Below are 25691 nucleotides of genomic sequence, written 5' to 3' on the forward strand. Positions count from 1 at the left end.
ATGGGCTGGGCCACATATCCAAGGGCAGGGAGAGGGTCCTGGGCTTGCCTCCCCTCTAGTGGGGCAGAAAGGGCAGGCCACCCTGCAACTGCAAGGGGGCAGGTTCTGTCTGAATGGCACATCCCAGGCGCGCATGCATGTGTATGCACACACAACACACACACACATCCTGGGTCTCTGCATTCTTCCCTGATGAACACTCGCTTTCTATGTCAGGTGCTGTGGTTCTAGGGACAGGCTACCTGGGCCTTTGGGGTGGGTAGCTGCAGCGTAACCACGACTGCAGCAATAGGGTCTTACCTAAGATGACCAAATTTCTTTTCTTTCTTTCTTTTCTTTTTTTTTTTTTTTTAATTTTTTTGAAGCCAGTCAATTGCTTCTTTTATTTATTTATTTATTTATTTATTTATTATTTGGCTGTGCCAGGTCTTAGTTGCAACATATGGGGTCTTCGTCACCCCGTGCAGGATCTTCAGTTGCGGCAGGCAGGATCTCTACTTGCAGCATGCAAACTCTTAGTTATGGCATGTGGGATCGATCTAGTTCCCTGACCAGGGATCGAACCCAGACCCCCTGCACTGGGAGCGCAGTGTCTTAGCCACTGGACCACCAAGGAATTCCCCAAGTTTCTTTTAAAGTTCGCAACAACAGCAAATAGAAGGGCTTTGGCTGTGAGTGACTCTATTGTCTGTGGTTTGCAAATGTATTAAGAAAACTAGCCCCCACCTCAACCCTGTACCCTCCTGCAAAGTGGATGGTGAGCTCTGAGAGGGGCTCTCCTACCTTCACCTCTCAGTGTGGTGGGCTCTTCAGTGGGCTGCCTGCAGGAGTGTCTGGGGGCTGGAGGAAATAGTAGAATTTCAATTTAGATTCATTGTTTATCTAAAAAGTAAACTGAACTTTAATAATATTTAATATGTGTTTTGACTATAGTGTCTAATCTATACATAAATATTCATAATCAAAAAGGTTTGGAGACCACCACCCCGGGAGATCAGTGAGGGCTTTATAGCCTATCAGAAGCCTGTTTCAGATTGGGTGCTGGGCGAGGGAAGGGAGCTATGGAGGAGGGGCTGGCGAGCTCTGGATGCAGAACCACTTGGGCCCGGTCAGACTCCCAGATGTCACCAGCAGCGTGGACTTTCTGGGCCATCACTACCCCTGCAGCCTCCCTTCTCCCTGCCCACCCTCTTGGGCCTGCCTAGGTCCCAGTTGGGTTCTAGGACCTTTGGCTGCCAGGCTTCCCACAAGGGAGAGAGTGGTCCTGTGTGCTGCTCCCCTCACCCCAGGCTGGCTGAAATGCGGCTGGGGTCCCTGCAGCTGCCCTGTATGCTGTGTCACCCCCAGGAGAAAAGTCCCTGGCGGGAGGCGGCCCTCTGCCGGGAGGCTGTTTCCTCAACCGGCCAAGGTAAGAAGTGGGGGATTTCCAGCCCTGTCCACGGGGCTGACTTAGTGCTGGGGGCTCCTCTCCTTTCTCATGCAGCCCATGCCCGGGTGAGGACAGAAACTCCAGAGTTAGGCCCAGTTGTAGCGAAAGGGGTGTGAGGGCAGCAGAGTCAGCTAAGCCCACAAGCCTCCCCAGCTGCTACCCCCTGATCCGGAAGGAGCCAAGCCCAAGGCGGAACCCCAGGACTGCACCTGGGACCAACAGGGACCCAGTCTTAGAAGACCCGGACAGGCATCTTGGTGGGGAGTAGGGCCTGGAAATCCAGAGCCACTCTTACTCATGGGCCTGTGGGGAATGACTCAAATCAATGAATGCCCCTGCCTAACCCTAGCCTTTCCTGGTTCTGGTAGTAAGGGGAATGGCAGGTCTGAATCTCACCCTTTAAGGCTCCGCTAACTGGCCGGTACTTCCAAAGGTGCTGGAGAGTCGAAGGAACCAATGTGAGCCCCTCGGGAGCTGGGAGCCAGGAGCCTCATGTCCCAGACAGCTTGCCCTGAAAGCTTGATCCCCAGGAAAGGGGAGCCATACCCTAACAGCATTCCCTGTCTTCCTGCACTGTGGTCAGCTGGGCAAGGGGGGTGCGTGCGATCCTGGGGGCTGTTTGGAGAGAGAATTAGACAGTTGTGGCGACCTGGTGATGGTGGTACACACAGATGTCCCAGCTCCAGTGTCGGCTCACTTAGGCCCAAGTAATGGCTTAGGAAACAGCTAGACTCTTCCTCCACTTTCATGAAGATTCTCTTGTGCCTCAGACACTCGTGAGTTTCATTTCATTACCTGGTTTGTATGCGTTTGCTGCGTGTATATATACACATGCTTGCAGGCTAGTGTGATTGAGGCGTGTGAGGCGGGGGACTCACGCAAGGTCCCTGAGCATGAGAGCATCTGAGAGGTGAAATAATAAATCCAGCCACCATCAATGCAGGCTAGCAACATGCCATGATAATATACATGCACTATCACCAATCTACATAGCAACCAATCCTCTGAGGAAGGTGTTATAATCTCCATTTTACAAATCAATAAACGGAGTGAAATTTAGAGAAGTTAAATGATCAGCCTGAAGTCACACAGTGAGCAAATCCAGGCGAGGATTTGAACCCAGGTCAGTCCAAGGCCAAGCCAGAGGTCTCTCTACCAGGCTCTCTCAGCATGGTCCTCCTCAGTTACGCTCTATCTGCTCCTTGTCTCTGAGGCTCTGGCTGCCCTAGTCTGAGGTGACAGACAGGCTCTTCCCCTCCCTCCCTCCCCTCCAGTCAAGGTGGCAAAGAAGAGCCTGTTCAAGGCTGTGTGGAGCCCAGACGCTGTGCCCAGACCTTCACACATCAAACCAGTGCCCAGTTCAGAGAGGGTCTGGCTGGCCCTGGGCGGGATCAGCTAGGGCAGAGCTGGGGCAGCTGTTTACAGTAAACAGAAAGCTCCCGAGGAAGGAAGGAGGGGAGGGGCTGGGGTTGTCATGGAGACAGGGAAGAGCAGCAGGGCCTCGGCCCTGATCCACAGCTACTGGTAACGCATCCCTGCCCTTTCTAGAGCTGGAGGAGGCCCGAGGAAGGTCCAGACAGGCAGCCTAAGCAGGAGAGGCAGGGGCAGATTGGGCCTCAGAGCAGTGCCTGCTGAGAACACACTCCCATCTCATTATGTATGTCTACTTATTGTTAACAATAACAACTACTGTTTATTGAGCTTTTTATTTACAGCATGCCTGACACTAGGCCCTTGAGAGTATGTTTTCTTATTTAGCTCTAAAACCGGGAGATAGGCAGAATAATAATCTCTAATTTATAGATGAGGAAATTGAGGTTCAGAAAGATTAAGCCATTTGTCAAGGTCACACAGCTTGTAAGTGACAGAGCAAAAGTTTTGGATCAAAAACTCTTTTACCAAGGCAGATAGGAGATGAGCTAGCAGGTGAAGGTCTGAGCCTCTCAGCTCGTGGGGAAACTGAGTCCCGTGGGTACCAAGGGGACTTTCCCAGGCTTCTAGCGTTAGTCAAAGAGATTGCTGGGGACAGAACCCGTGTGTTCCAGCCCTAACCACTAGACCACACGGCTTCTCCATGGCTTGAGCTGGGAACGTCCAAAGAGAAACTCCCTTTCCAGCCCCAGCCTGGATCCTAGACTCTCCCGCAGCTAACAGGCTGCCCCTGAGGAGGTCAGGACGAGCCAGGGTGCTGCGGGGGATGCTGGGGGCTTTCTGCCCACACATATGGTTTCCAGATTCCAGGGGATGAAAAGGAGGCCATTGGGGGCGGAAATGGGGGATGTGCGATGACAAATTTAGACTGATTGCTTAAAAAAAAAAAAAAAGGGCCGAGAAACACTAAAAAATAAAAGCAAAAAGTCCACTAGAAAAACCAAAGGGAATTATTTGATTGCGCAGACGAGTGCCGTGAGGCGCAGCATGGTTTAATGTGGAACAGTATCAAGGGCTCTTCTGACTTTGCTCAGAGGATGGCGGCAGAGGAGGAGGGGCTCTGTCTGCTGTTGCTGGCTTCACCACCTGGACTTTGAGACAGGGATAAAGTTGGGCATGGCACCTGGGTGGATGTCTGGAGTTCAGGAGCACTTGTTGGGGGGCTCTCCTATAAGGCTTGGGCCCTTCGGACTCCAAGGATCCTGCTGGCTTGTGGCCAAGGGTCCCCACTGGCTCACAGAGGGAGCTGCCCTAGGGGAGGCTCCAGCTGGTCTGTACTGAGAGCATGTGAAAAGATGAGCTGTAAGGTGGGGGTCTGGGGTGTCTCTGAGTTCCAGCCTTAAAGGGAAATGGCCAGGAACAGAAGGTAAAAGGGAGGACAGCTGCCTGGAATTCTGGCCTGCAGCAGGCCCAAAGGGTCAAAGGTCAAGGGGGGGGACAAGGGGGACTTCCTGAGGCTCTCAGGGGAGTGCCAGCCAGCCAGGCTGTTGTGCAAGCTCTGGGCTGGACCATAAGGGCAGGCTGGCAGAGGAGCCACGCCTGGCCCAGTCCCCTCAGCCTCTCCTAACTGTCCCCTGGAGCTGGAGTAGTGCCCTCTCTCCTCCGGGAAACCAGGACCCTGTCCCCCAAGGTAGCACCCCTGTCCCACCTCAGTGGCCACATTCTATATGCCTGAGTGCTTCCTCTCTCATACTCATCCTGAACCTCTCTTCCCCAGAACGACCATCTTTTGAGAAACCAGAAAAACCTTCTCAAGTAAGCCTCTTTCTTCCAATTCCACTCTGATTTCCCACGAGGAGATCAGAGGGGTTTGTGAGGAGAGAACCATGATAGGGCTCAGGTCCCAGCCCTAGAGGAACAGACACAGAGTAAAGTGGAGGAGAAGCAAGCCATCAGGGATGTGTGGGTGCCAGGCCCCGGGCTAACCACAGATGTGCTGCACTGCTCTCCCTAAAGTTCATGTGAGCCTCTCAAGGTCTGCTGTGTTTATTCACATTTTACAGGTGAAGAAATGGAGGTTCTGAGGGTGTGATTAAACTGACAGCTGGTAAATGACAGAGCAGAGACTGCTCTTTCCAGATCACCTCCCTGTCCCTCAGCTCAACCCACTTGACTGGAGATGGAAAGCAAGCACAACGAAGGGTCTAGGACCGTGTCTGGCTCCCAGGGGACGCGGGATCATTGCTGACCGATGCTGAATCTCATGGAGAAGGGACCGGATCCTGGATGGAGCCTCATGTCAGCCACAAATTTCTCTTCAGCATCTGTAAAATCAGGAGGTGGGATCAGCAGCTCAGTGGTTTTCAAACTTGGTTCCTGGGCATCCTCGCATCTCATAGAAATTGGGATGGAGGAGGAAACGACAGTGAATAAGGTGTTCCCCGCCCTCTGCCAGCCCAGCTCCCACCAGGGATGCTCAGCATATCAATTTCAGGTATTGGACATCCATAAGGGATGTTTTTATTCGAATAAAGGTCCCACAGCACTCTATGGCCTCGATCTGAGGTCTCTGCAGCTCTGACCCTCCGGGAGCTGTGATCTAGGCAGTTTCAGGTCCCAGGCTGGGGAGAGAAGCCAGAGGATCTGGTGAGGGAAATGGAGTAGACCATGTCTGGGGCCCTAACCCTGCGGGAGGAAGCAGGTCAAGGTCAGAGCCATGAGACCAGGCCTCGGCAGAGGAGGTGAGCTGGAGATACACGGCACCTGCCTCTCCACCTGGGAAACACAAATAGACCTTTGGCCACGGCAGCCTGGAAACCAGAAGTAGCACCCACCTCCCTGGGGGCCAAACCAATGCCCCTTTCTCCTTTTCTGCCAGGCCTGCCCGGGCTTGTTCTCAGTGGACATCGGTTGCTGGTCACCAACCTAGGGCCACCCTAACCTCCCATGACCTCATGGCTTCTACTGCTCAGCTCAAGGGCTACTTCAAGGTGAAAGCTGAGAAAAGGCAAAGCTGCTCAGGGAGAGGAAAGCACCCAATAGGGGGCATTCAGCGAGCAGGGGCTAATCCCCTTGAAAGAAGAACCCTACTTTGTGCCCCTCTTATGGCCCATCCCCACCCAAAGTTTGTCCCTCTGCCTCACTTTTCCCTTTTGGAATCTGGGCATAAGAATGGTGTCCCTCTCCTGGTGGCTTCAGCATGTATAGCTCCCTGAATATCGTCATCTCCATGGTCCAGGTGGAGGAGAAAGCTGAAGGTGGCCCAAGGACTAGAACCCGGGCCTGACTCTGACCACCATTCACCCTCAACCTGCTGCAGGGTCCAGCCTCGCTCCATGTAAGTAAAGCTGCCAGCAGGGTCCTTTGTGGGGCTGCTCCCCTGTGGCACTCCCTAGGGGCCCCACCATGGGGCAACAGATGGACCTATGGTCTCTACAGAACAATGGTGGGGGAGGGGCCCTGGCATCGCCTGCCCCAAACAGGAAGCGCTGCATGAGCTTCAAAGAACTGGCAGGGCCAAGGGGCTGAGTGGCTGGAGCCACTGCCAGGGCTGACGGCTGCCTGAAGAGATGCCTGCCAGCCTCGGGATGCCCAGCCTTCAGTGGGGGTGGGGCTGCAGTGGCAAAGGCAGCTGGGTCTTGGGCAGAGGATGCTTTGCGCCCTCAGTGCAGCAGCCTCTGACCTGGAAGCAGGCTGAGGGAAGGGGGCTCCGACACAAGGCTGTTTCCCGGCTCTGCTGCCACCCGCCAGCGGGACTGCAGGTTCTTTCCCAGGCCACAGTGGGTCTGGCCCTCCAGCAAGTAACCGTGAGGGGCAGGGCTGGCACCAAGCCTGCCGCCCACTCCCTGCCTCCTGCTCCCAGCTGCTCCGCTCAGAGCCTTTTCCTCTCCACTTCCTGTTCACACAGGGGGGGGCGGGAAGTGGAGGGAGGAAGCTGGGGGGAGGCGTGTAGGGGGGACCCATTGAATAAAAGGAATTAACCGTTTCCCTCCTCTGACCTCTGGGAATTTCCGCCTGTGAAAGTGTCTCGAAGAATCTGCAGAGCTGGGGCAGTGGGGAGGAGGTGCGCCCCTCGTGGCCCCCTCCCCTTCTCCCTCCCCCGGTGGTAGTGGCGGGGCCCGATAACTCCCTCTCGGCCCCCTAACCTTTTGTTTCCCTGGCGCCAGGGGGGCCAGCGCCAAGGGCAGCCTGGAGCCTGGAGGCCCCCTCCCAACCAATGGGGTTGGGGTGCCCGGCCTGTGACCCGAGCTCGGGGCAGGGGGGCGCTGCGCAGGAACTGCGGGAGTTGGTGGTCCTGGGGGAATGAGCTCACGCCGGGGCTGGCCAGGCTCTGAGCCCTGCGCCCTCCCTGCCAGGGTTGGTGCCTTTGGCCAGTCTGCCCTGGGGACAGGAGAAGGGCGGCGGGCGGGTCACCCGGGCCTCAGACGTAGGGCGGGCACACCCTCTGGGGGCCACTCCCCCCTGGAGCGGAGGAAAGGAGCCGGAGAGTTCAGGAAGCCAGTAGACAGCGCCCCCTAGTGCCCACCGCTGACACGGCCAGGCGGCCCCCCAGGGCCCTCTCAAGGGCGGGCCTCAGGAAGCACCTGCTCCCCAGGACCAGTGGCCGCCCTACATCTCCCCCAGGTGGCTTCCTTGTTTACAGGCCTCCTGCCCTGATCCCAGCGTCACTGCCTGTGGCCACTCCTCCTATTTCCAGTGACCGCTCCAGGAGCAGCTCATTCATCTTGGCCCCTACCCACGTAGCTGCTCCCCCACCCCACCCCCTCCTGGCCCTCCCCCAGGCTTAGGGCCAAGGCCCCGAGGGCCGTCTCTCTCCCCTCCACTCCAGGCCTTGCTTGGTTTCCAGGGATCTAAGCGCTGTGGCTTCCCGTTGCCCTGACTCAACGGAACCCCATTCTGTCAGTGCCAGAGAAGACTGGAGCCTTTTTCCAGGAAAGAGGAAGCGGCCTAGGACCAGATGGGCAGACTTAAGAGAAGACAGAAGGGGCAGGGGTGTCCCAAGCTGTCTTAGCCAAGTCCTCTGGGAGGAGGGAGCAATAGGGCAGTGTCTGTTTAACTAACATGTATTAGGCACCCATTATGTGCAAAGACAGAAGCCCCAAGCTGTTCCAAGTAAGCAAGTGACCATGCCAGCAGTGGTGGGCCAAGGTTTATACCTAGTACTCACTGACAGTGGGGAATACGACCCTGAACCCTCTACTGGGCATGTCTAGGTGTGAGGGGAGCCTTAGGCCACATGGGAGCAGGAGCCCTCCAAATCTTCCTGGAACGGGGGAAATGGAACAGGATTAGGATGCCCTCTACTCACCCAGTGGGACCCTACCCCCCATTTGCTTTCACTCTGGCTTCTGGGGCAAGATGGGGAGTCTGAGGCTCATCAAAGATGGGCAGCTTCTGGCCCTATCCCTTGGCAGGGGCCATGAAGAGACCCCGTTGTTCTAGTGGCTGGAAAAGAATAAGCAGGGCAAGATTCTCCCAGGGCTGCAGAAGATAAAAGTCTTGGAAGAGGATTAGGCTGCAGGGGCAAGAGAGAAGCCTGCAGTCACTAGCCAGGTGACCTGACCCCAGCCTGATTCCAGGAACACTCACTTGGTATTCTGTTTCAGTCTGGGCGGCTGATAGACCACACCCATAAACCTGGGCAGTGGACTGTGAACACCAGTCCATGGAGCAAAGGGTGCTCAGCTGGTGTCACAGGAAGGCCCTGCTTCAGGACTCCCTAGGGCTTAGCCTCGAGCCACAACTAAAGAACTGTAAGCTGGGGGGATGGGCAGGTCAAAGGAGATAGACGGGAAGAAAACATTATCTGCCAAATGCCATGGATGGTGGCAGTGGTAGTCTCGCCTCCATGTTGGACCTCAACATTATGGTTAAGGGACTTCCCTGGTGGTCCAGTGATTAAGACTATGCGCTTCCAATGCAGGGGGCACAGGTTTGATTCCTGGTCGGGGAACTAAGATCCCTCATGCCACGCAGCTTGGCCAAAAAAAAAAAAAAAAAAAAAAATCATGGTTAAATGCCAGACAGTGGTAGGGCAGTATCAAAACTGGGCAGAAGTTGAGAAGGGAGGGATGCAGGCTGGCCAAGAGAGGGGCAAGCAAAATCTAGCATGCGTAAGGGCCAGTGGAGGGAGGAAGAATGAGGGGCTTAGATTTATGGTTAGGCAGTGGCGATTACCAGAAAACTCTTGGGAACGACTAGGGAGGGAATAGACCAAGGAAGCACCAGTGGAGAAAGTGACTTGAGAAATCAGCCCCCCCTGCTGCCTGAGTGTGGAGGGTTCTGTGGGGAGCAACACCACCTGCTGGCCAAAGGGAAGAAGAGTCCCCGCTCCTAGACTTGGGAGGGTGGGCCCTAATTCCCAACCGAAGCCTGGAGTCAGAATGGATACAGTGGAAGGCAAAGAAGTGAGCAGAAAATGGCAAAATAATCCTGCACATCTCCAGGAAAAGGAGCAAGGGCCAAGGCTTGAACATTCAGGGCCCTGGCAGCTTCCCCGTGACACCCTAGCCCCTCTTGGAGATCACTCACACACCACTCTGCCCAGCATCAACACAAAGCCATCAACTCCACCGTCACCAGCGCAGACAGTTTAATGCTCTCCACCCCATCACCATCTCCCACTGTCCTCCGTGAGGCCCTCTGCCCCAGGGTACCCCTCACACTGGAGCCCCAGACAGTGTGCACAAGAGCATGCCCACCATCGGCACCACATTTCCCCCCACCCCATGCCCAGGACTTGGAGGGGTTGTCTTTTCACCTGTGGGACCTAGAAGCCGACAGAAGAGAGGGCTTCTGAGGGAGAAGAGCCACAGAGTGAAAAGGAATAATGGTAGGTAGTGCTCCAGAAAGAGAACATGATGCGTGTGAGGAGGGAAAAGGAAGAAAGAGCTGTTAGATGCAGGGGGGATGGTAATGGGGTCAGAATTCTGACTTCTCCAGGCTAAGGCCCTCTGTTGGGAAGCAGGCTGACGGCCTGGCAAAACAGCAGCTCTAAGGCAGCCCTGAAGAACAGCACAGGCAGCTGGCGGAATGCAATCATAGCTCACCCCTCGAGGACAACAGCTATAGTTCCACTGCCCCCACCACAGTCCCAGCCCAGCAGCCTCCAGGAGACCAAGGACAGGTGACGCTGTGGCCTTCCCAAGAAGGGACAGCCCCCGACCGCCTGCCCGCCTATCGGGGTTGACACATTCCTACAACCAACTGAGGTGCTCCTCCTCGTAGCGCTGAGGGTCGATGAAGGGCCGGTCAATAGAGCGGATCATCAGCTCCCCACAGTACACGCACTCAGCGGCCACCAGTTCATCCAGGTCAGCCTTGAGCTGTTCCCGGCTGGGACCCGCAGTGGCAGCGCCCCCCTCGGCCTCCTTAGCCCGGGCAGAGCCCTTGGCAGGGGGTGGAGCGGCGCCCAGCTTTCGCTGTAGCTCCTCAAGCCGAGCCTGCTTGTAGGCCGGCAGGCCAGGCCGCACGGCCTGCAGCAGGCAGTCAGCGTGGAACATGTGGCCACAGAGGAAGAGGTAAAAAGGGCGGTTGAGCAGGGGGAAGTCGCAAGTGGCACATTTGTCCTGGGGCTCCACGGTGCCATAGCGGCCCCGCAGCTCCTGCAGGTCTCGCCGGATGCGCTGGGCGCTGGCCGTGGCCTCTTCCATCTCCTGCTGCAGCTCTTGGATGTGGTGGTTGTAAGCCTTCAGCGAGCTGCAGATCGCCTCCTTGAAGTGGTCGATGGTGACGAAGTCAGGGAAGAAAGGCAGCACGTCCTCGATCTTGAGCAGGGGGCAGCTGGCCAGGCAGGCCATGGCCGTCTGCACATCCTCCTCCTCCTGCACCACATGCCGAGCAATCTTCAGCCACAGCTTCTTGCGCAGCTCCTCATCTTCCTCGGGCAGGTCAGCACACTGCTTGGCCAGGTCCACGTCCACCTGTGGGGAGGCTGAGAGTGTTAGGGTCAGGTCCCACTCAGGACAGGGTCTGTGGGAAAGACAGAGGCCCAGCACTCTTGGCAGCAAGTGAGACGGGGCTTCTCGGGGCTGGGAAGGAACCTGTCTCAGTAATGGGCCTGCCTCTGTCAGAGCTACGCAAATGCTACTTATGATGGGGGGCCTGCAATTTTAGTGAATTTACAAATCAGCTGGGAAGCATATCCAAAATACAGATTTCTGGGCCCCACCCACAGACATTTTGATTCAGTAAGTCCTGGGTTCAGACCCAGGAATTCCATTTTTTTTTTTTGGCCTCGCTGCATGGCTTGTGGGATCTTAGTTCCCCAACCAGGGATCGAACCCACGCCCTTGGTAGTAAAAGTGCAGAGTCCTAACCACTGGACCGCCAGGGAATTCCCTTGAATTTTAAATAGCACTTCACACGATCCTACGCAGGTGATAATTCATGATTTGAGCAATGCAACTCAGTACTTTCCCCTTCTGCAGTTGTGGCTAGCAGGTATGCAGAACTTACCCGTGAGGGAAGTACTATAACATCATCCCCATTTTGCGTGTGAATAATCTGAGGCAAAGAGAGGTTCAGAAACCAGCCTGAGGTCACACAACTTAGTAAGAGGCAGAACCAGAATTCAAACCCTGACTTGAGTCTGTGTTCTTAACCTCTGTACTACAGTTCCTCTCTGGGAGAGAAGCCAGCACCTCCTAGCCACAGTGTCCCTCCGACCCGTCAGCACCTGAAGCTACTGCTCTCCAGGCCCCTCTCCTGGACAGGGTCAAGGCTCATTGGCTCACCTGCAGGGCCAGGTCCACAGCCTCCTCATACAGCTCCAGGACCTTGTAGACGTGGACGCAAGCATGGTGGTGGCCATGCTCAGCACAGAGCCGCAGCGCGTACTTGAGGTCATAATGCACCCGGTGCGGGCTGGCCCCGGCCTGCTCAAGGTAGGCCAGCAGCGAGGCTGGCTGGCCTCGGGCATAGAGCGACAGCAGGTAATTGTGAATGGCCTGCTCAGTCTCTCCCAGCACGTTCACGCAGAACTCCATGTAGCGGATGGCCTGGCTCACCTGCTGGGCCTCGCCACCCTGGCTATAGTTCACCAGGGCAGGGATGAGCTGCCGGGCATCCAGCCGGCTGCCCAGCTCAATCCAGGCATCCACCAGCTGGCGAGGGATGTGACGGATGAGGATGGGTGAGAACTTGTAGAAGAGCTGGGGGTCACGGTGGCGGGCCAGCACGGCCAGGGCCTCCTCGTAGGCCTCATGCTGGCAGTGGTATGCCACCACGCGCTCGTAGTCCTGCATGATCACAGCAAAGTATACCATGTGCTCTGTGTCCCCGTGGCTGGCGAGCAGCTCGTGGATGGAGGCCCGGCTGGCGAAGAGCCACTCCTTGTGGCGGGGGCTGCTTAGGAAGGTGCGGAAACGCTCCCGGGTTTCCCGGTAGAGGTTCAGGGCCTCAGGGTCACCCTGCAGGGCCCCGAGTCGGCTCAGGTAGAGCTCCGTCAGCCAGGCAGTAAGCAGCGTGGCCTGGGTGCGCTCAGCAGGCTTCAAACTGGCCAGTTTTCGCTGCAGGAACTCGGCCAGCGCCTCCTCCTGGTGGGCCTCCAAGAACTTGAGGGCAATCTCCTCAAAGTAGCTCTGAGTCAGGGCGTAGCAGCGGGCACTCTCCAGGTAACGATGCTGGCGGAAGCAGAAGTCGGCCTCCCGGGCCAGGACCGTGTCCAGGCAGTCAGGCCGCTCTCGGCAATACTCTTTGGCCAGGTCGAAGCGGTTCATGTCCAGGTAGGTGCGCCAGACATCCCGGGCCTCCCGCTGTACCTGGTAGCGGAAGACGGCCCGCTCGGTGTGGGCCCACAGGTGGCCTGTGGAGGAGTCCTTCACCATATGCTTCAGTGGCCCAAACTTCTCCAGGAAGTGGTCCCGCAGCACCACCTGCCCCGTCAGCGTGCACACCGCCTCCACCCGGTCCGCCAGCAGCAGCAGGAAGTGGAACTGGGTCAGGACGATGGCCAGGGGTGGGCTGGCCCCAGGACCCACCCCCTCTGGGTACTCCCAGACCCTCTCCTCGCTCAGCAGGGAGTCGGGACGCCCGCAGTCCAACGAGCCATACAACACGCCATCCCCCATCATCCAGGCGAAGGCCCGGGGTGCAGAGCGCAACTTGGGGGTGTAGAAAGCCAACTCACTGTAGCCCAGGCTGCTGGGGAACTCACGGAATGGGGGTGGGTGGTCAGTGTAGGCAGCAAAGAGCCCCGAGAAGCCTTGGGCCTCAGCTCCCTCGGCTGCTCGGCCTATGAACTGGAAGAGGCGCTGCCGAGTGGTGGCGATGACAAAGCCACGCCCTTCAGGGCCCCGCTCCGCCTCGAGGGAGCACACAGGTGCTGGGCCCCCTTCTTCATTTAGCACATACAACGGACGGAAGTAGAGATCCGGGGCAGGGCCGAAAAGCCCACCCTCGCTGGCCGAGAGCTCTGCTTCAAAGATCTGGCCTTGGGCAGTGCCGACCAGGATGGGGCCTGTGCTGCTCTCGGTACCCAGGGCCTTGTTCCAGCCCACACTCTCCACCAGCTGCCCCTTCCAGCGTGCCAGGGGCCGAACTTTCTGTCCATTACGGTTCACGTAGAGGACTTCAGTGCTGCTCAGAGCGATCAGCAGGTGAGAGCCTGGAGTGGGGGAGAGCAGGGCACCCTAGAGGATGCTGCCATTCCCACCCTCAGATCCCACCCACCCAGGCAGTGACCTACCCTCAACACCCCCCCCACTCCCTACCCCTCATCTCAGAACTCTACCACCACTTACCAGTAGGGTCCAGGAACATCTTGTGAACTTTGGCATCATCCTTGCGCCCCAGCTCCATGTGGTTGGGTTCATTTGCTTTGCCTAAGTCAATGCTGTTGGGACAAGAGTCACAGCCTCACTCCAGAGAAGGGCAGATCCTTCTGTTGAATCACAGACCTCTTTATAATCTGATGAAAGGCACAGCCTTTCTTCCCTGAAATCTACATAGACACACAAAATTCTGAACACAATCCCAAGGGAACTCTGAAACACATATGGGGTCCTCCTTAAGAACGCTCAGCTCTGAGAACACCCCCACTTCATTCTGAGAAGTCACTAAGCAGAAGTCTTTTCCTTCTGCTCAACATACCTCCAGTGCATCTAGAAAGATAGGCAGGGGTATCCCAGAATGCTGGGCTAAAAAGGGAACAACAAATAGTAGCTATTGGTTACTGAGCACTTTCTACATACCAAGCACCATGCCAAGAGCTTGAGCTAGTATGACCTCAATTAACCTTCACAATAACCTTGAGGGGTGCTCCCTTAAGATTATTTCCTATTTAAGGTATTTTCCCTTATTAAATTCTTTTCAAATTATATGCTCATTCTAACTAAAGAATCAATACAAGAGTGTATGAAGAAAAAGTTAATGATTTTCTTCCCAAACTCCTATTATTCCCAACGGAAAAAACTGATGTTAACCTCTTTCGCCATGTTCATAATATAAACAAGCTTATTTTATCAGTTTTTACAAAAATGTTTTCACATTGCATATATGTGTGTGTATGCAAATTAATTTATAATTTGCTTTTCTCACTTAATGATATTTCATGAACATCCCACTGGGTCAACAGATACAGCTCATTGTTTTAATAACTGCATAATATTTCCTTCTATGGGTGAACTATAACTTAATCATTTTCCTATTGATGGATATGCAGCTTGGGTCCAGTTTTTCCTACCACAAATACTGCTGGAATCAACATCCTTGTATCTATACCTTTGCAAACTGGTACTTTTCTTTCTATGGTATGTATTCCCCAAAGTGGGATTGCCAGGTCAAAGTTATAGATATTTCAGTGTTTAACAGACATTGCCAGATTGTTTTTCCAAAAGATGGTGGCAATTTATACTCTTTCCAGCAATGTATGAGAGTCCATCTCTGTGTATCTTCACCAGCATCATATATTACTGTTTAAAATTTTTGCTAATCTGATAGGTTAAAAAAAAATGGTATCTTACTGTAATTTTGATTTGCATTTCCCACAGGTTGAAAATTATTTTCAGATGTTTACTGGAAAATTTGGAGTTCCTCTTCTGTGAACTGCTTGTTTATCTTGTTTACCCTCCCTTTTCTGCTGAAATGTCTTTTTTCGTTTTTTTTTTTTTTTTTTTTTTTTTTGGCTGCACCTCACAGCTTGCGGGATCTTAGTTCCCCAGCCAGGGACTGAACCTGGGCCCCAGCAGTGAAAGCGCCAAATCCTAACCACTGGACCACGAGGGAATTCCCTGGACTGTCTTTTTCTTATTAATTTCTAAGGGCTTTTTTTTTTTTTTTTTTGCGGTACGTGGGCCTCTCACTGTTGTGGCCTCTCCCGTTGTGGAGCACAGGCTCCGGACGCGCAGGCTCAGCGGCCATGGCTCACGGGCCCAGCCGCTCCGCGGCATGTGGGATCCTCCCAGACCGGGGCACGAACCTGTGTCCCCTGCATCGGCAGGCGGACTCTCAACCACTGCGCCACCAGGGAAGCCCTCTAAGGGCTTTTTAAGGAACAGGAATGTAAGTATTCAGTCATATGTGGAAAAACATTATTTTCCCACCATGTTTTGTCCTGACCTGCTTCGTATACTTTTTTATTTTGTCATAACAGCAATCACTACGTGGTCAAATCTATCTACCTTTTCCCTTGTGGATTCTGGATTTTCTAGCTTGAGTAAGAAGGTCTCTCTTCAGCCTAAGAACACAGAAATTTATTAAATATTCTTTTAATATTCACACTATTTTTTATATTCAAATAATTATTCCACTTAGAATTCATTTTTATGATACAGAGGTTTAGCTCTGTTTCATCCCAGATGGTTATTCTGGATAGATAAACAATTTTGCTGACACCTTTGTCATATATTAGTTCCATTTACTTATACTATTTATTTCCAGTTTTATTGAGATATTTTATTTCCATTTATAGTGGATTTATTTCAGGACTCTAGACCGTTCCGCTTATCTACATGACTAACTTGTGGGTTGGTACTGTCTTTAACAGATGGAGGGACGTGTTCAGCAAGACTGGGTGACTTGCTCAAGATTCCATCACTGTTAAGTGGGAGAGCTGAGCTCAGAGTCCGGGTCTACTACGCTACACTGGTTCTCTTTAGAAAGGGATAGGATATTTCCTGAAAATTCCAAATCCACTGTTTAACCTGCCCAGAGTGGAAAAAAGGCCCGGTCAGTCAGTAGTTCCAAAATACCACCAATCCACTCCCTACTCCTAAACCTTTTGGGTCCTCACTTACCGGAGTAGTGTATCCTTGCCCAGGCTCATGCAGAGCTGATTGCAGGAGACGACAAGACTGGTGATACGCTCAGAAGGGGTAAAGTCAATGCGCTGCCTCGTGAAAATGGGCACTTCCTTCTCTAGCTGGGCATTCACATATCCTAGGTGAGGACCCAAGGAAAGGTTAGCTATGGAACAAAGGGAGGAAGGGCAACATATTCCTCTCTACCTTCCCAACATATTGGTACCCCGGGACCCTGGTTAGCCAACACTTGAATACCAATATATCAAACAGTTTGCTAATCACCTCTACATTAGTCCTAAGCTACATTAGGGGTTCTGGGCTCTTCCCACACCTCTGAAAGCAGTGAGGGGTTGATTCTTTGAACCCTTGGGATGCTGTTACACCATGATATACCTGCTCCCAGTGGTAATGGGGTGGGCGGGGAAGGGTTGGGTGATCTCCCTTATCAATCTTTGGCCAAGCAATCCCAGCTCAACTAAAGTAGTCTAGTTCCGCTCTCTCCCCTCCTCCTTGCCCATGCAGTAATACTCTCAGTGAGTCTCCAGAAGAATGAGGGCGGACAGATCCTTGGGGAATGCTTCCAATCAGTTGGTTAACAAACTGCTGGTGCTTTCTCTCTAGTCTTTACTGTTACTCTTTACCACTGCTCAAAATATTCCAGAGCTTCAGACATCTCTGCCAACTCTGTACTACTTTCTACAAAAATTTCCCCTCAATGCCCAGCTGCACACAGCTCTAGCAAAAGCCTAAAGTACTTCATTTTCCCCTGTTCAGTGACAAAGTTCCCTCTAGGACCATGCCTCCTTCCCCTACGACACTCCCATTTCACCAGTTCTTTGCTCACTCTCTTCCTCTCACCTCCAGAAGGGGCCTGGTGGGAAAAACACTGAATCAGATGAAGCCTATTCTCATCTGAGCCTATTCTCAGTTTTCCCAACTGCGGCCCTCTAAGCAAGACACTTCCTTATCTGAGTCCCAGTTCCCTCTTAGAAGGACTCTAGTGGCAGGGCCTAGATCACGCGGCTGCTCTTGCTGCTCTTTCAATCTTCGACCATCCACCAGCTGGGGGCCATAAGAGCCTGAGGAGAATCAAGGGCCTAGACCCAGACTGCACGGCCAGGAGGTGAACCCGAGCTCCTGGAGCCACCCCCTCCGCGCCTCTCTTGCAGATGCCAGGAGAGCTAAGAGGCGCAGTGGCGCCCCCACTTCCCTTACCCGAGTGGGGGATGCCGACGCTGGGGCAGCCGGACTGCAAGACGGCCGAGCGGGAAAGGGAGTCCTCGTATTCATCCAGGATAGACGCCATGGTGCCCGGCCTGTGGGTCCTCCGTGTTGGGCCCAGGGATTACAACAGGGCTCCCCCCAGGGATCCCCGTCTCCCCGGATTGGAAGCTGCGACTCCCCAGCCTCGACAGGGATCTGACAGATCCTGGCAATCCGCCGCCGCCGCCGCCGCCGACTCCTCCTCTTCAAAATCCTGAGGATCTTCTCACTCTCGCCTTATAGAGCGAGAAGACCGGGGAGCTCTCCCCCTTGAATCTGGCGCAGTACTGCACCCAACTCCCGCCCCCACGAGATCACCGGCTCCCCCTAGCCGATCTCAGGTGATCCCAACCTCGCCCGAGCAGCTCAGCTGACTCCCGCCCCCGGGACGCGCGCCTATAACGTAACTTCCGGGTTCTCAGAAGCCCACGTTTGCTCCCGCAGGAACGTCGCGAGGCCGGCCCCTGGGAGGTGCGGTGAGGACTGCGGCGGGAGGGCGGGGCTGGGGTGGTGGTGGTGTGGGGGGCTGGGCAAGGCCTATCCCGCTCTCGAGGGGAGTCGGGTGGGGGAGCGTTGCACATGTCCGAGCTGGGTGGTGGGTGGGCCCCGCTGAACACAAGCCCCTCCCTTCTGGACCCTGCTGCAGTTCCAGGCTTTGACACCAGGAGGCAATCCCAGCTTTCTCAAACCCCCTTTCCCCACCCGCCCAGCACAATCCAGCCCCAGACAAGGAGCGGGTCCCCAACACCTTTCAGGCCCAGGCTTCCCTCCCTCAGAAGACTGCTCATCCTCTCTGTCCAGCTCCCGCTCCCACCTTTTAAAACAGCCTGTTGGGGACTTCCCTGGTAGCGCAGTGGTTAAGAATCTGCCTCCCAACTCAGGGGACGCAGGTTCGATCCCTGGTCCGGCAAGATCCCATATGCCACGGAGCAACTAAGCCCATGCGCCACAACTACTGAACCTGTGCTCTAGAGCCCGTGCTCTGCAACAAGGGAAGCCACCACAATAAGAAGCCTGCACACTGCAAGGAAGAGTAGCCCCCACTTGCTGCAACTAGAGAAAGCCCGTGCCCAGCAACGAAGACCCAGTGCTGCCAAAAATTTTTAAAAATAAAAATAAATAAATTTTTTAAATAAGTAAACAAACAGCCCGTTGCCCTAGGTCCCCAAGAGAACCTCCTGTTCTTCAATCTAATCGCCATCTTAATCCTACCTTCACAAGGCACTGGCCTCTCTTCTCCCACATCCAGGGGCCCACCAGTTCCAGAAAGTGGCAGAGCTGGTGGCTTGGCCAGCAGGAAGCCATGCTCGTGACGTGTACCCAGGAACATGGCCACAGCGCTGTGGGAGCACGCAGGAGCGGGTAAGAAATGCCTGAAAAGCCTGGCAGGAACAAGAGACAAGAGATGTTGGAGGTGGGTGGGGAATCCAGAGCGGCGGAACAGCGAGGGTTTGGGTGCAACTGCCGTTGAGTTTCCCTCTTCCACCGGCCTAGTCGACCCAGACGGAGTCTGTTCCCTTCTGGGGCCCATGGGCCTTGCTACCTTGCTAAAGTGAAGGCTCTAGGCCAGGGTCACCAGTGTCCTAGCTTTAACTGGTAGCCCGAGAGTAATGACTAAGCGCGCCTCCTGTATTCTTAAAAGCGTTCAGGTGTGCACCGTACATGTGTGGTTATGCTTCTCTTGCCGAACTTTCCTGATAGGTGCAGAGGACTGGACCCTCACCAGCCCTCACCGAAGGCTCTCTGGGCCTGCAGTGGCCCCGGCCTGGTTCGCGGTCCAACATAACTTCTCGCTGCTCCCGGGTCGGCTTCTCCCGCGCCAAACCTGCGGCCACGACGCGGCTCTACCGCCAGGGGCGCTGCGCGGCAGGCTAGGTCCCAAGAGGGAGGGTGCCCGAGCTGGGAGGTAGGCAGGTTTCCGCCCTGGGAATAGTGATCCCAGCTTGGGAGCTGCTCGCGCGTTAGGCTTCACCCCAGATCACCTGCCGGCTGCATTTAGGGAAATACAAATAGGTCCAGACAGAGGTCAAATAACCAGAAATACCTTTTCTGAGTTACCGACGATGTGCCAAGCACCACACTAAGTTCCTAATATTCATTGTTATTTCATCTTACCTTCACACTAATGCTGTGAAATAGGCACTGCTCTTTTCCCCACATTATGAAACCGGAAACTGAAATTCAACATGGTGGAGCAATTTGTCCAGGGTCATGTGGCCAGGAAGTGGGGAAGCCAGGAGGCAATATTCAAATCCAAGCAGATGCTGAAGGGTTCACCACCCCACTCTCCATGATGCCAGTACAAGCTGAGGGAAGGGGTATACAACTGGATCCTCAGGTCTGGACTGTGCAGAGAGAGTCCCCCCCCTGCATGGAGTGGTTAGCATAGGAGGGGTGTCTCAGGGACATAGAATCCTTCCAGCCACCTCCTCACTGTCCCCAGAGTCTCCCTCTTGGTTCCACTGCTCTCTGGGATGTATGGGGTGGGGCCTAAGTGGGCCTCGCTTGCTACAGATTCAGTACATACTCTCTGTTGAGTTGATTACAGCAGTTTCCCCCCACATACTCATTCTTTAATGTTAGGCTGGACTTTGGAGTAAGAGTCAGAGACCAGCCTTCTTATTCCTGCCCAGTCACTCAGTAGCTGTGACACTGTGCATGTGATGCTCTTAGCTTTGGTCTCCTCATCTACAGAAATAGATATAATGATACCTAGTAGGTCTGTGTTGAAGAGTAAATGAGGTGATCTAGGTGAAAGCTCCTTGCGATAGCACAATCCAACATAGAGCATGTGCTCAATAAACTCTAAATGTGGCTTTAATCTGACAGTGGACTCTCAAGTCCACCTTCTCCATGAAGCCTCTCTGGACCACAACTTCTCCCTCATAACTGCTATGGCTTTCCTTGCATCGATCTCTACTGGCACCTAATTATGAAGCATGGGCATTTTGCTTTTACATAACAGAAGCTGACTGAGGGGAATAACTCAGACATTCCTGAGCACCAGAATACAGAGATGCCTTAGGGAACTCACAGCTGGAGATACAGATCCACCAGCTCTGACCCCTCAAAACCCAAGTGGTAGTTGCCATGAGACAGGTAAGGGCTGACTGCTGGGCCAGGGAGGGAGAAGACTGGTGTATGAAAGCTGATGAATTTGAGTTAAGACTTGAAGTGCGTGTATGATTTCCAAGGGTAAAAAGGGAAAGCATTAAGCAGGCCTCAAGAAAACCAAGAGCAAAGACCTGCAAATATTGTGATGTTGCAGGTGGGTGTGGGGGGAGCTGGAGCATTGGGAGCAGGGCAGTGGGAGAAATGGGACCGGTTGTAGCCACATTGTGAAAGCTATTGAATGGCCATCAGAAGGTTTTGGCTGGGGATGAAAACATCTGATGTGGGTTTTGGAAAGATGGGTGGAGGCTTGGGTGGGGTCCACATCAGAGAGGATGAGCTCTGAGGAGACATTTCTGAGGAAGGGCCACTGAGCTCAGTGTCAAGTTAAACACTGGGGGGAGGGAGGCCAGGGAGGAGGCCAGTGCAGGACTGCTCTTGAGACACCTGGCAGATGGTGCAGTAACAACTTTGGGAGGAGGAGGAGCTGGGGGTGGGGTGGGGGTGGAGCAGAGGTCACATGCTTGAGCTCAGTCTGGATGGTTGCACTTGAGGCCCCTGCAGGTATTTACTCCAAGAGACGCAGCACCTGTGAGGCATTCACTAACTAATTGTTTATTAAACAACTGCATGAATGAGCTTTCTCATGCTTCAGTTTCTAATCTGTAAAACAAGAAAAATCTACCTTGTAACATTGTATTATAGGATACTATGCAAGTCACTCTGTGCCTGCCTAAAGCTAGAAAATGCTCAATACAAGTTAACTATAGTAGTAATTGTTGACTGAATGAAGACTTGGACCAAAAGAAATGATTTAATTGACTTAAGAGAGTAATTAGTTTTTTTCTTTTCATTGAAAAACAGTCTACATTCTTTTTTTTTTTTTTTTTTTTTTTTGGCCCTGCGGCCTGTGGGATCTTAGTTCCCTGACCAGGGATTGAACCTGTGCCCCCGGAGTCCTAATCACTGGACCACCAGGGAATTCCCCAAAAATAGTCTACATTCGTTATTCTACTTCAGAGTATCTGAGACTGTTTCTGACTAGGAAGCCTTAGGCTGATAGTAGATCTGATTTTTTTTTTTAATTGAAGTATAGTCAATTTACAATGTTTTGTTAGTTTCAGGTGTCAGCAAAGTGATTCAGTTATACATATTTTTTTTCTCAGATTCTTTTCCCATGTATTGAGTAGAGTTCCCTGTGCTATATAGTAGGTCCTTGTTGTTTATCTATTTAATACATAGTAGTGTGTATATGTTAATCCCAAATTCCTAATTTTTCCCTCCCCTCTACATTTCCCCTTTGGTAACCATAAATTTGTTTCCTATGCCTGTGACTCTGTTTCTGTTTTGTAAGTAAGTTCATTTGTATCATCTTTTTAGATTCCACATATAACTGGTATCATATGATACTTGTCTTTCTCTGATTTACTTCACTTAGTATGATAATCTCTAGGTCCATCCATGTTGCTGCAAAGTAGTTGTTTGTTTGTTTGTTTTAATTTATTTCTAGCTGCGTTGGGTCTTCGTTGCTGTGCGGGGGCTTCCTCTAGTTGCGGCGATAGGGGGATACACTTTGTTGCGGTGCGTGGTCTTCTCATTGCAGTGGCTTCTCTTGTTGTGGAGCACGGGCACTAGAGCGCAGCCTCAGTAGTTGTGGCACACGGGCTTAGTTGCTCCATGGCATGTGGGATCCTCCCGGACCAGGGCTCGAACCCGTGTCCCCTGCATCGGCAGGTGGATTCTTAACCACTGCGCCACCAGGGAAGCCCACTAATTAGTTTTTTTAAAAGAGATTTTGTTGTTGTCGTTGTTGAGACTTTCTTTTTTTAGAACGGTTTTACATTTATAGAAAAAGTGAGAAGATAATGGAGAGTTTCCATAAACTTCACATTGTTTCCCTTATAAACATCTTCCATTAGTATGGTACATTTGTTAAAATTCGTGAACCAAAATTGATACATTATTTTTAACTAAAGTCCATACTTTATTCAGATTTCCTTAGGTTTTACTTAATATCTTCTTTCTGTTCCAGTATCCCATCCAGGATATGACCTTGTATTTAGTCATCATGTCTCCTTAGGCTCTTCTTGACTGTGGCAGTTTTTCAGACTTTCCTTGTTTTAGGTGACCTTGACAATTTTGAGGAACACTGGGTAGGTAGGATGCTCTCTATTGGAATTTGTCTGATATCTTTTTTTCGTGATTAGACTGGGGTTATGGGGTTTTGAGAGGTAAAGTACCATTATCATCACATCATATCAAGGGTACATATCATCAACATGACTTATCACTGTTGATGTTGACCTTGATCCCCTGACTGAGGTTTGTCAGGTTTCTCCACTGTGAAGTTACTCTTCCCCTCCTTTCCAGACTGTACTCTTTGGAAGGAAGTTACTATGCACAGACGAGACTTAAGGAGTGGAGATTTATGCTCACTTGAGGGTGAAGTACAAATCATTTGGAATTCTTCTGTGTGGGAGATTTATGAATTTGTTTATAAATTTAATTTTTTATTTTAATCATATATATGATTAAATATATGTGTGTGTGTGTATATATATATATATATATATAGAGAGAGAGAGAGAGAGAGAGAGAGAGAGAGAGAGCGAGAGAGGGAGAGAAAGAGAGCTGTAAGACTTATTAAGGAAACAGAGTAGTCCTTTGTCTCATACCCAGTTAAACTCCTCATCAGGTCTGTTCTTATCTCTCAGTGCTGATCTAAGGATATTCCCAAAATGCACCCCACCCCTCCAGACACCTGAGTATTTGGTTTTAGGTATTTGCTCCCTCCGGACTGGCTTCTTCCCTGGTACCCCTCCCCTTGCCAGGATCAGGGCCCCTCCTGGATGCTCCCTCAGCCCTCTGTGCTGATCACCCCACATTATGATCGCCCTGCATTACAACTGCCTAGTAACTCCTCTCTCTCTTTCTCTCTCCCTCTCTTCCACCCCCACCTCTCTCTCCTCTTCCTCCATCCCCTCCTCCCCCTCCCACTCTCTTCCCTTCCCTCCCCCTCCCTGGGCCAACTGTGTACAGTATAAGCTCGCTGAAGGCAGTGACAGGTGACTTGCAGACCCCCTCCTGCCACAAGGCTGGCACATTGTTGGCTTCTGCTAAAATATGCTGAAGGAAAGAAGGTCCTTGGCTCACTCAGAACACCTCTTTACAACCCTTTGTAAGAGGTAAATCTCTTCTTCTTCCTGTTTGATTCCCTTCCAGATGTTTCCAAATCTACCTAAAATAGTCCTAGTTCTCAAAAAGCCTTCTCCCCTCCCTGTTACTGTCATTCCTTCTCTCACTGAGTGACAAAGCCCTGCCCAAGGCATGTATAGACTCAGCCTGCCCTCTTTCTTCCCACGACCTTCCAGGGTTGTGAAGACCCCAGAGAAGCCACTGGGTGAGAGGGGATAGGACACTTTTTTCACCTCTCTAGGTGGGAAATGAAGGCATCCTCAGGTCAGTGGTCCTCACACTGGGGTTCACAGGTCCTTAGGGGTATGGAAGGCATCCTCAGGTCAGCGGTCCTCACAGTGGGGTTCACAGGTCCCAAGGAGAGCACACCAAATAGTTTTAAGGGAATCAGTGTCCAGAGTGTCCCTGGGCCAAAAGTGACCAGCAGGAGAAGGCCCCTGGGAGCGAGGTCATATCCCCTTCCACCTCCCCTGCTCCTAACTCTTCAGAAGAAAAGTGCACCACTCACCCACCAGGATGGTGAAATGAAAACCACCCCACCCCATGGTACATTGCTTCAGGGCATAAAAATCTGCTAGGAGCCCAGCAAAGAGACCACTGGAATTATTGTTGGTGTTCCCACAAAGAGAATAAAGACCAGGTGACAAGAAAGCATCGAATGGTTTCTAATTCGCTAATTCGAATATGGTTTGAGAACCTAATCAAGCTTTAGCTAACTGAAAAAAAAATTGCTAACAGGGACTTCCCTGGTGGCACAGTGGTTAAGAATCCGCCTGCCAATGCAGGGGACACGGGTTCGAGCCCTGGTCTGGGAAGATCCCACATGCCACGGAGCAACTAAGCCCGTGTGCCACAACTACTGAGCCTGCGCTCTAGAGCCCTGAAGCCACAACTACTGAAGCCGGCGCACCTAGAGCCGGTGCTCCGTAACAAGAGAAGCCACCGCAACAAGAAGCCCACGCACCGCAATGAAGAGTAGCGCCCGTTAGCCACAACTAGAGAAAGCCCTGCGCGCAGCAACGAAGACCCAACACGGCCAAAATAAATAAATAAATAAATAAAACATCATTAAAAATAATTGCTAACATTTTTGGCATATAATTTGGAAGGGAGTCAAATAATCAAGTAACATTGCTATACGAAACCTCCTTCCATTCCTGTCTAAAGATGTATGTGAACAAGGTTTCTCTGCACTTACATTAAACAAAATAAAACAAAAAAGTAAGAGAATTGATGCTGAACTTTGTCGCATTCAAGCATTCTATCCATGAATGCATAAACTGATTGAAAACAAAACCAAAAAAGCCTGATGCATCTCATCAAAAAATGTATTTCTTGTATAATTTTACTTTTTATGTGTAACTATATCAAAATGTGTAATATATTTATGTTTTGATGAGTTGAATAATTATAATAATTTAATTCAAAAGAAAACAATGTTAAGACTTAGAGCCTCAAAGTCACCAGATATATAACATTATAATGTTAAAAAATGTATATGCTAATTATACCCAATTAGGATAAGGTACCAATAAAACTTTCAATCATAACATACGTTACAGTAAGATTGGGAGCACTGAAAGAGAAAATAAATAACATAAACTTTCCAACTGTTAAAGTAGAGCTTGTTCACATTATTTTATTTTTTTATTTATTTATTTTTTTGCGGTATGTGGGTCTCTCACTGCTGTGGCCTCTCCCGTTGCGGAGCACAGGCTCCGGACGCACAGGCTCAGCGACCATGGCTCACGGGCCCAGCCGCTCCGCGGCATGTGGGATCTTCCCGGACCGGGGCACGAACCCATGTCCCCTGCATCAGCAGGCGGACTCCCAACCACTGCGCCACCAGGGAAGCCCTGTTCACATTATTTTAAATGGATGTGTTAGAATATCAAACTCCTTTGGTATTTTAGATTCCAATGTGTATATGTAAAAGAATGAGGTCATAGTTTTATTTAAGCGTTACTCTTCACAGCACGCTACAAGTGGCGTTCTCTGCAGCTATGTGGTCTTAAGATGAAAAGTTTTAGTTGTCAGTACCTACAGTTTTATACATTTCTAGGGAGTCTGGGAGTCTTGGT

At 52.0% G+C, this 25691-nt stretch overlaps 2 protein-coding genes across 7 annotated transcripts in view; one reads left to right on the forward strand and one right to left on the reverse strand.

Moving 5' to 3' along the window:
* Positions 1 to 399: 399 nt before the first annotated feature.
* On the reverse strand, positions 400 to 17646 carry VPS18 (VPS18 core subunit of CORVET and HOPS complexes). 4 transcript variants are annotated; one of them, XM_055088312.1, is made up of 6 exons: positions 17257 to 17646; positions 16036 to 16177; positions 13543 to 13634; positions 11536 to 13406; positions 1826 to 10722; positions 400 to 840 (listed from the first exon to the last, which is right to left on the reverse strand). In XM_055088312.1, the coding sequence occupies exons 1-5, from the start codon at positions 17345 to 17347 to the stop codon at positions 9997 to 9999; spliced, it is 2922 nt and encodes a 973-aa protein (XP_054944287.1). In that variant the 5' UTR covers positions 17348 to 17646; the 3' UTR covers positions 400 to 840; positions 1826 to 9996. The 4 variants fall into 4 exon arrangements, with proteins under 4 accessions (XP_054944287.1, XP_028351270.1, XP_028351272.1 ...); XM_028495469.2 differs by lacking the exon at positions 17257 to 17646 and adding an exon at positions 15421 to 15476 and having other exon boundaries at positions 16036 to 16123; XM_028495471.2 differs by lacking the exon at positions 17257 to 17646 and adding an exon at positions 15421 to 15476 and having other exon boundaries at positions 13543 to 13682; positions 16036 to 16123.
* The window catches only part of RHOV (ras homolog family member V), a 27412-nt gene continuing 16074 nt past the window's right edge, over positions 14354 to 25691 (forward strand). For 2 of the 3 annotated variants that reach the window (XM_055088317.1, XM_007111694.2), the window contains exons 1-2: positions 17698 to 17775; positions 18554 to 18666. The gene's annotated coding sequence lies outside the window, so the exon portion shown is untranslated. Of the gene's footprint in view, positions 15302 to 17697; positions 17776 to 18553; positions 18667 to 25691 lie in introns of those variants that run through there. The other variant, XM_055088318.1, reaches the window with a different exon arrangement.

This window comes from Physeter macrocephalus, chromosome 11 (assembly GCF_002837175.3).
Source record: "Physeter macrocephalus isolate SW-GA chromosome 11, ASM283717v5, whole genome shotgun sequence".
Lineage (NCBI taxonomy): Eukaryota > Metazoa > Chordata > Mammalia > Artiodactyla > Physeteridae > Physeter > Physeter macrocephalus.

Excerpts from the sequence above, each read along its gene's own strand:
- VPS18 (XM_055088312.1), bottom strand. The coding sequence starts at position 17,347 with ATGGCGTCTATCCTGGATGAATACGAGGACTCCCTTTCCCGCTCGGCC. Across the intron at positions 13,407-13,542 it reads GATGTTCCTGGACCCTACTG|GCTCTCACCTGCTGATCGCT; the intron begins GTAAGTGGTGGT and ends CCCCCACTCCAG. Across the intron at positions 10,723-11,535 it reads CTGTGGACCTGGCCCTGCAG|GTGGACGTGGACCTGGCCAA; the intron begins GTGAGCCAATGA and ends GCCTCCCCACAG.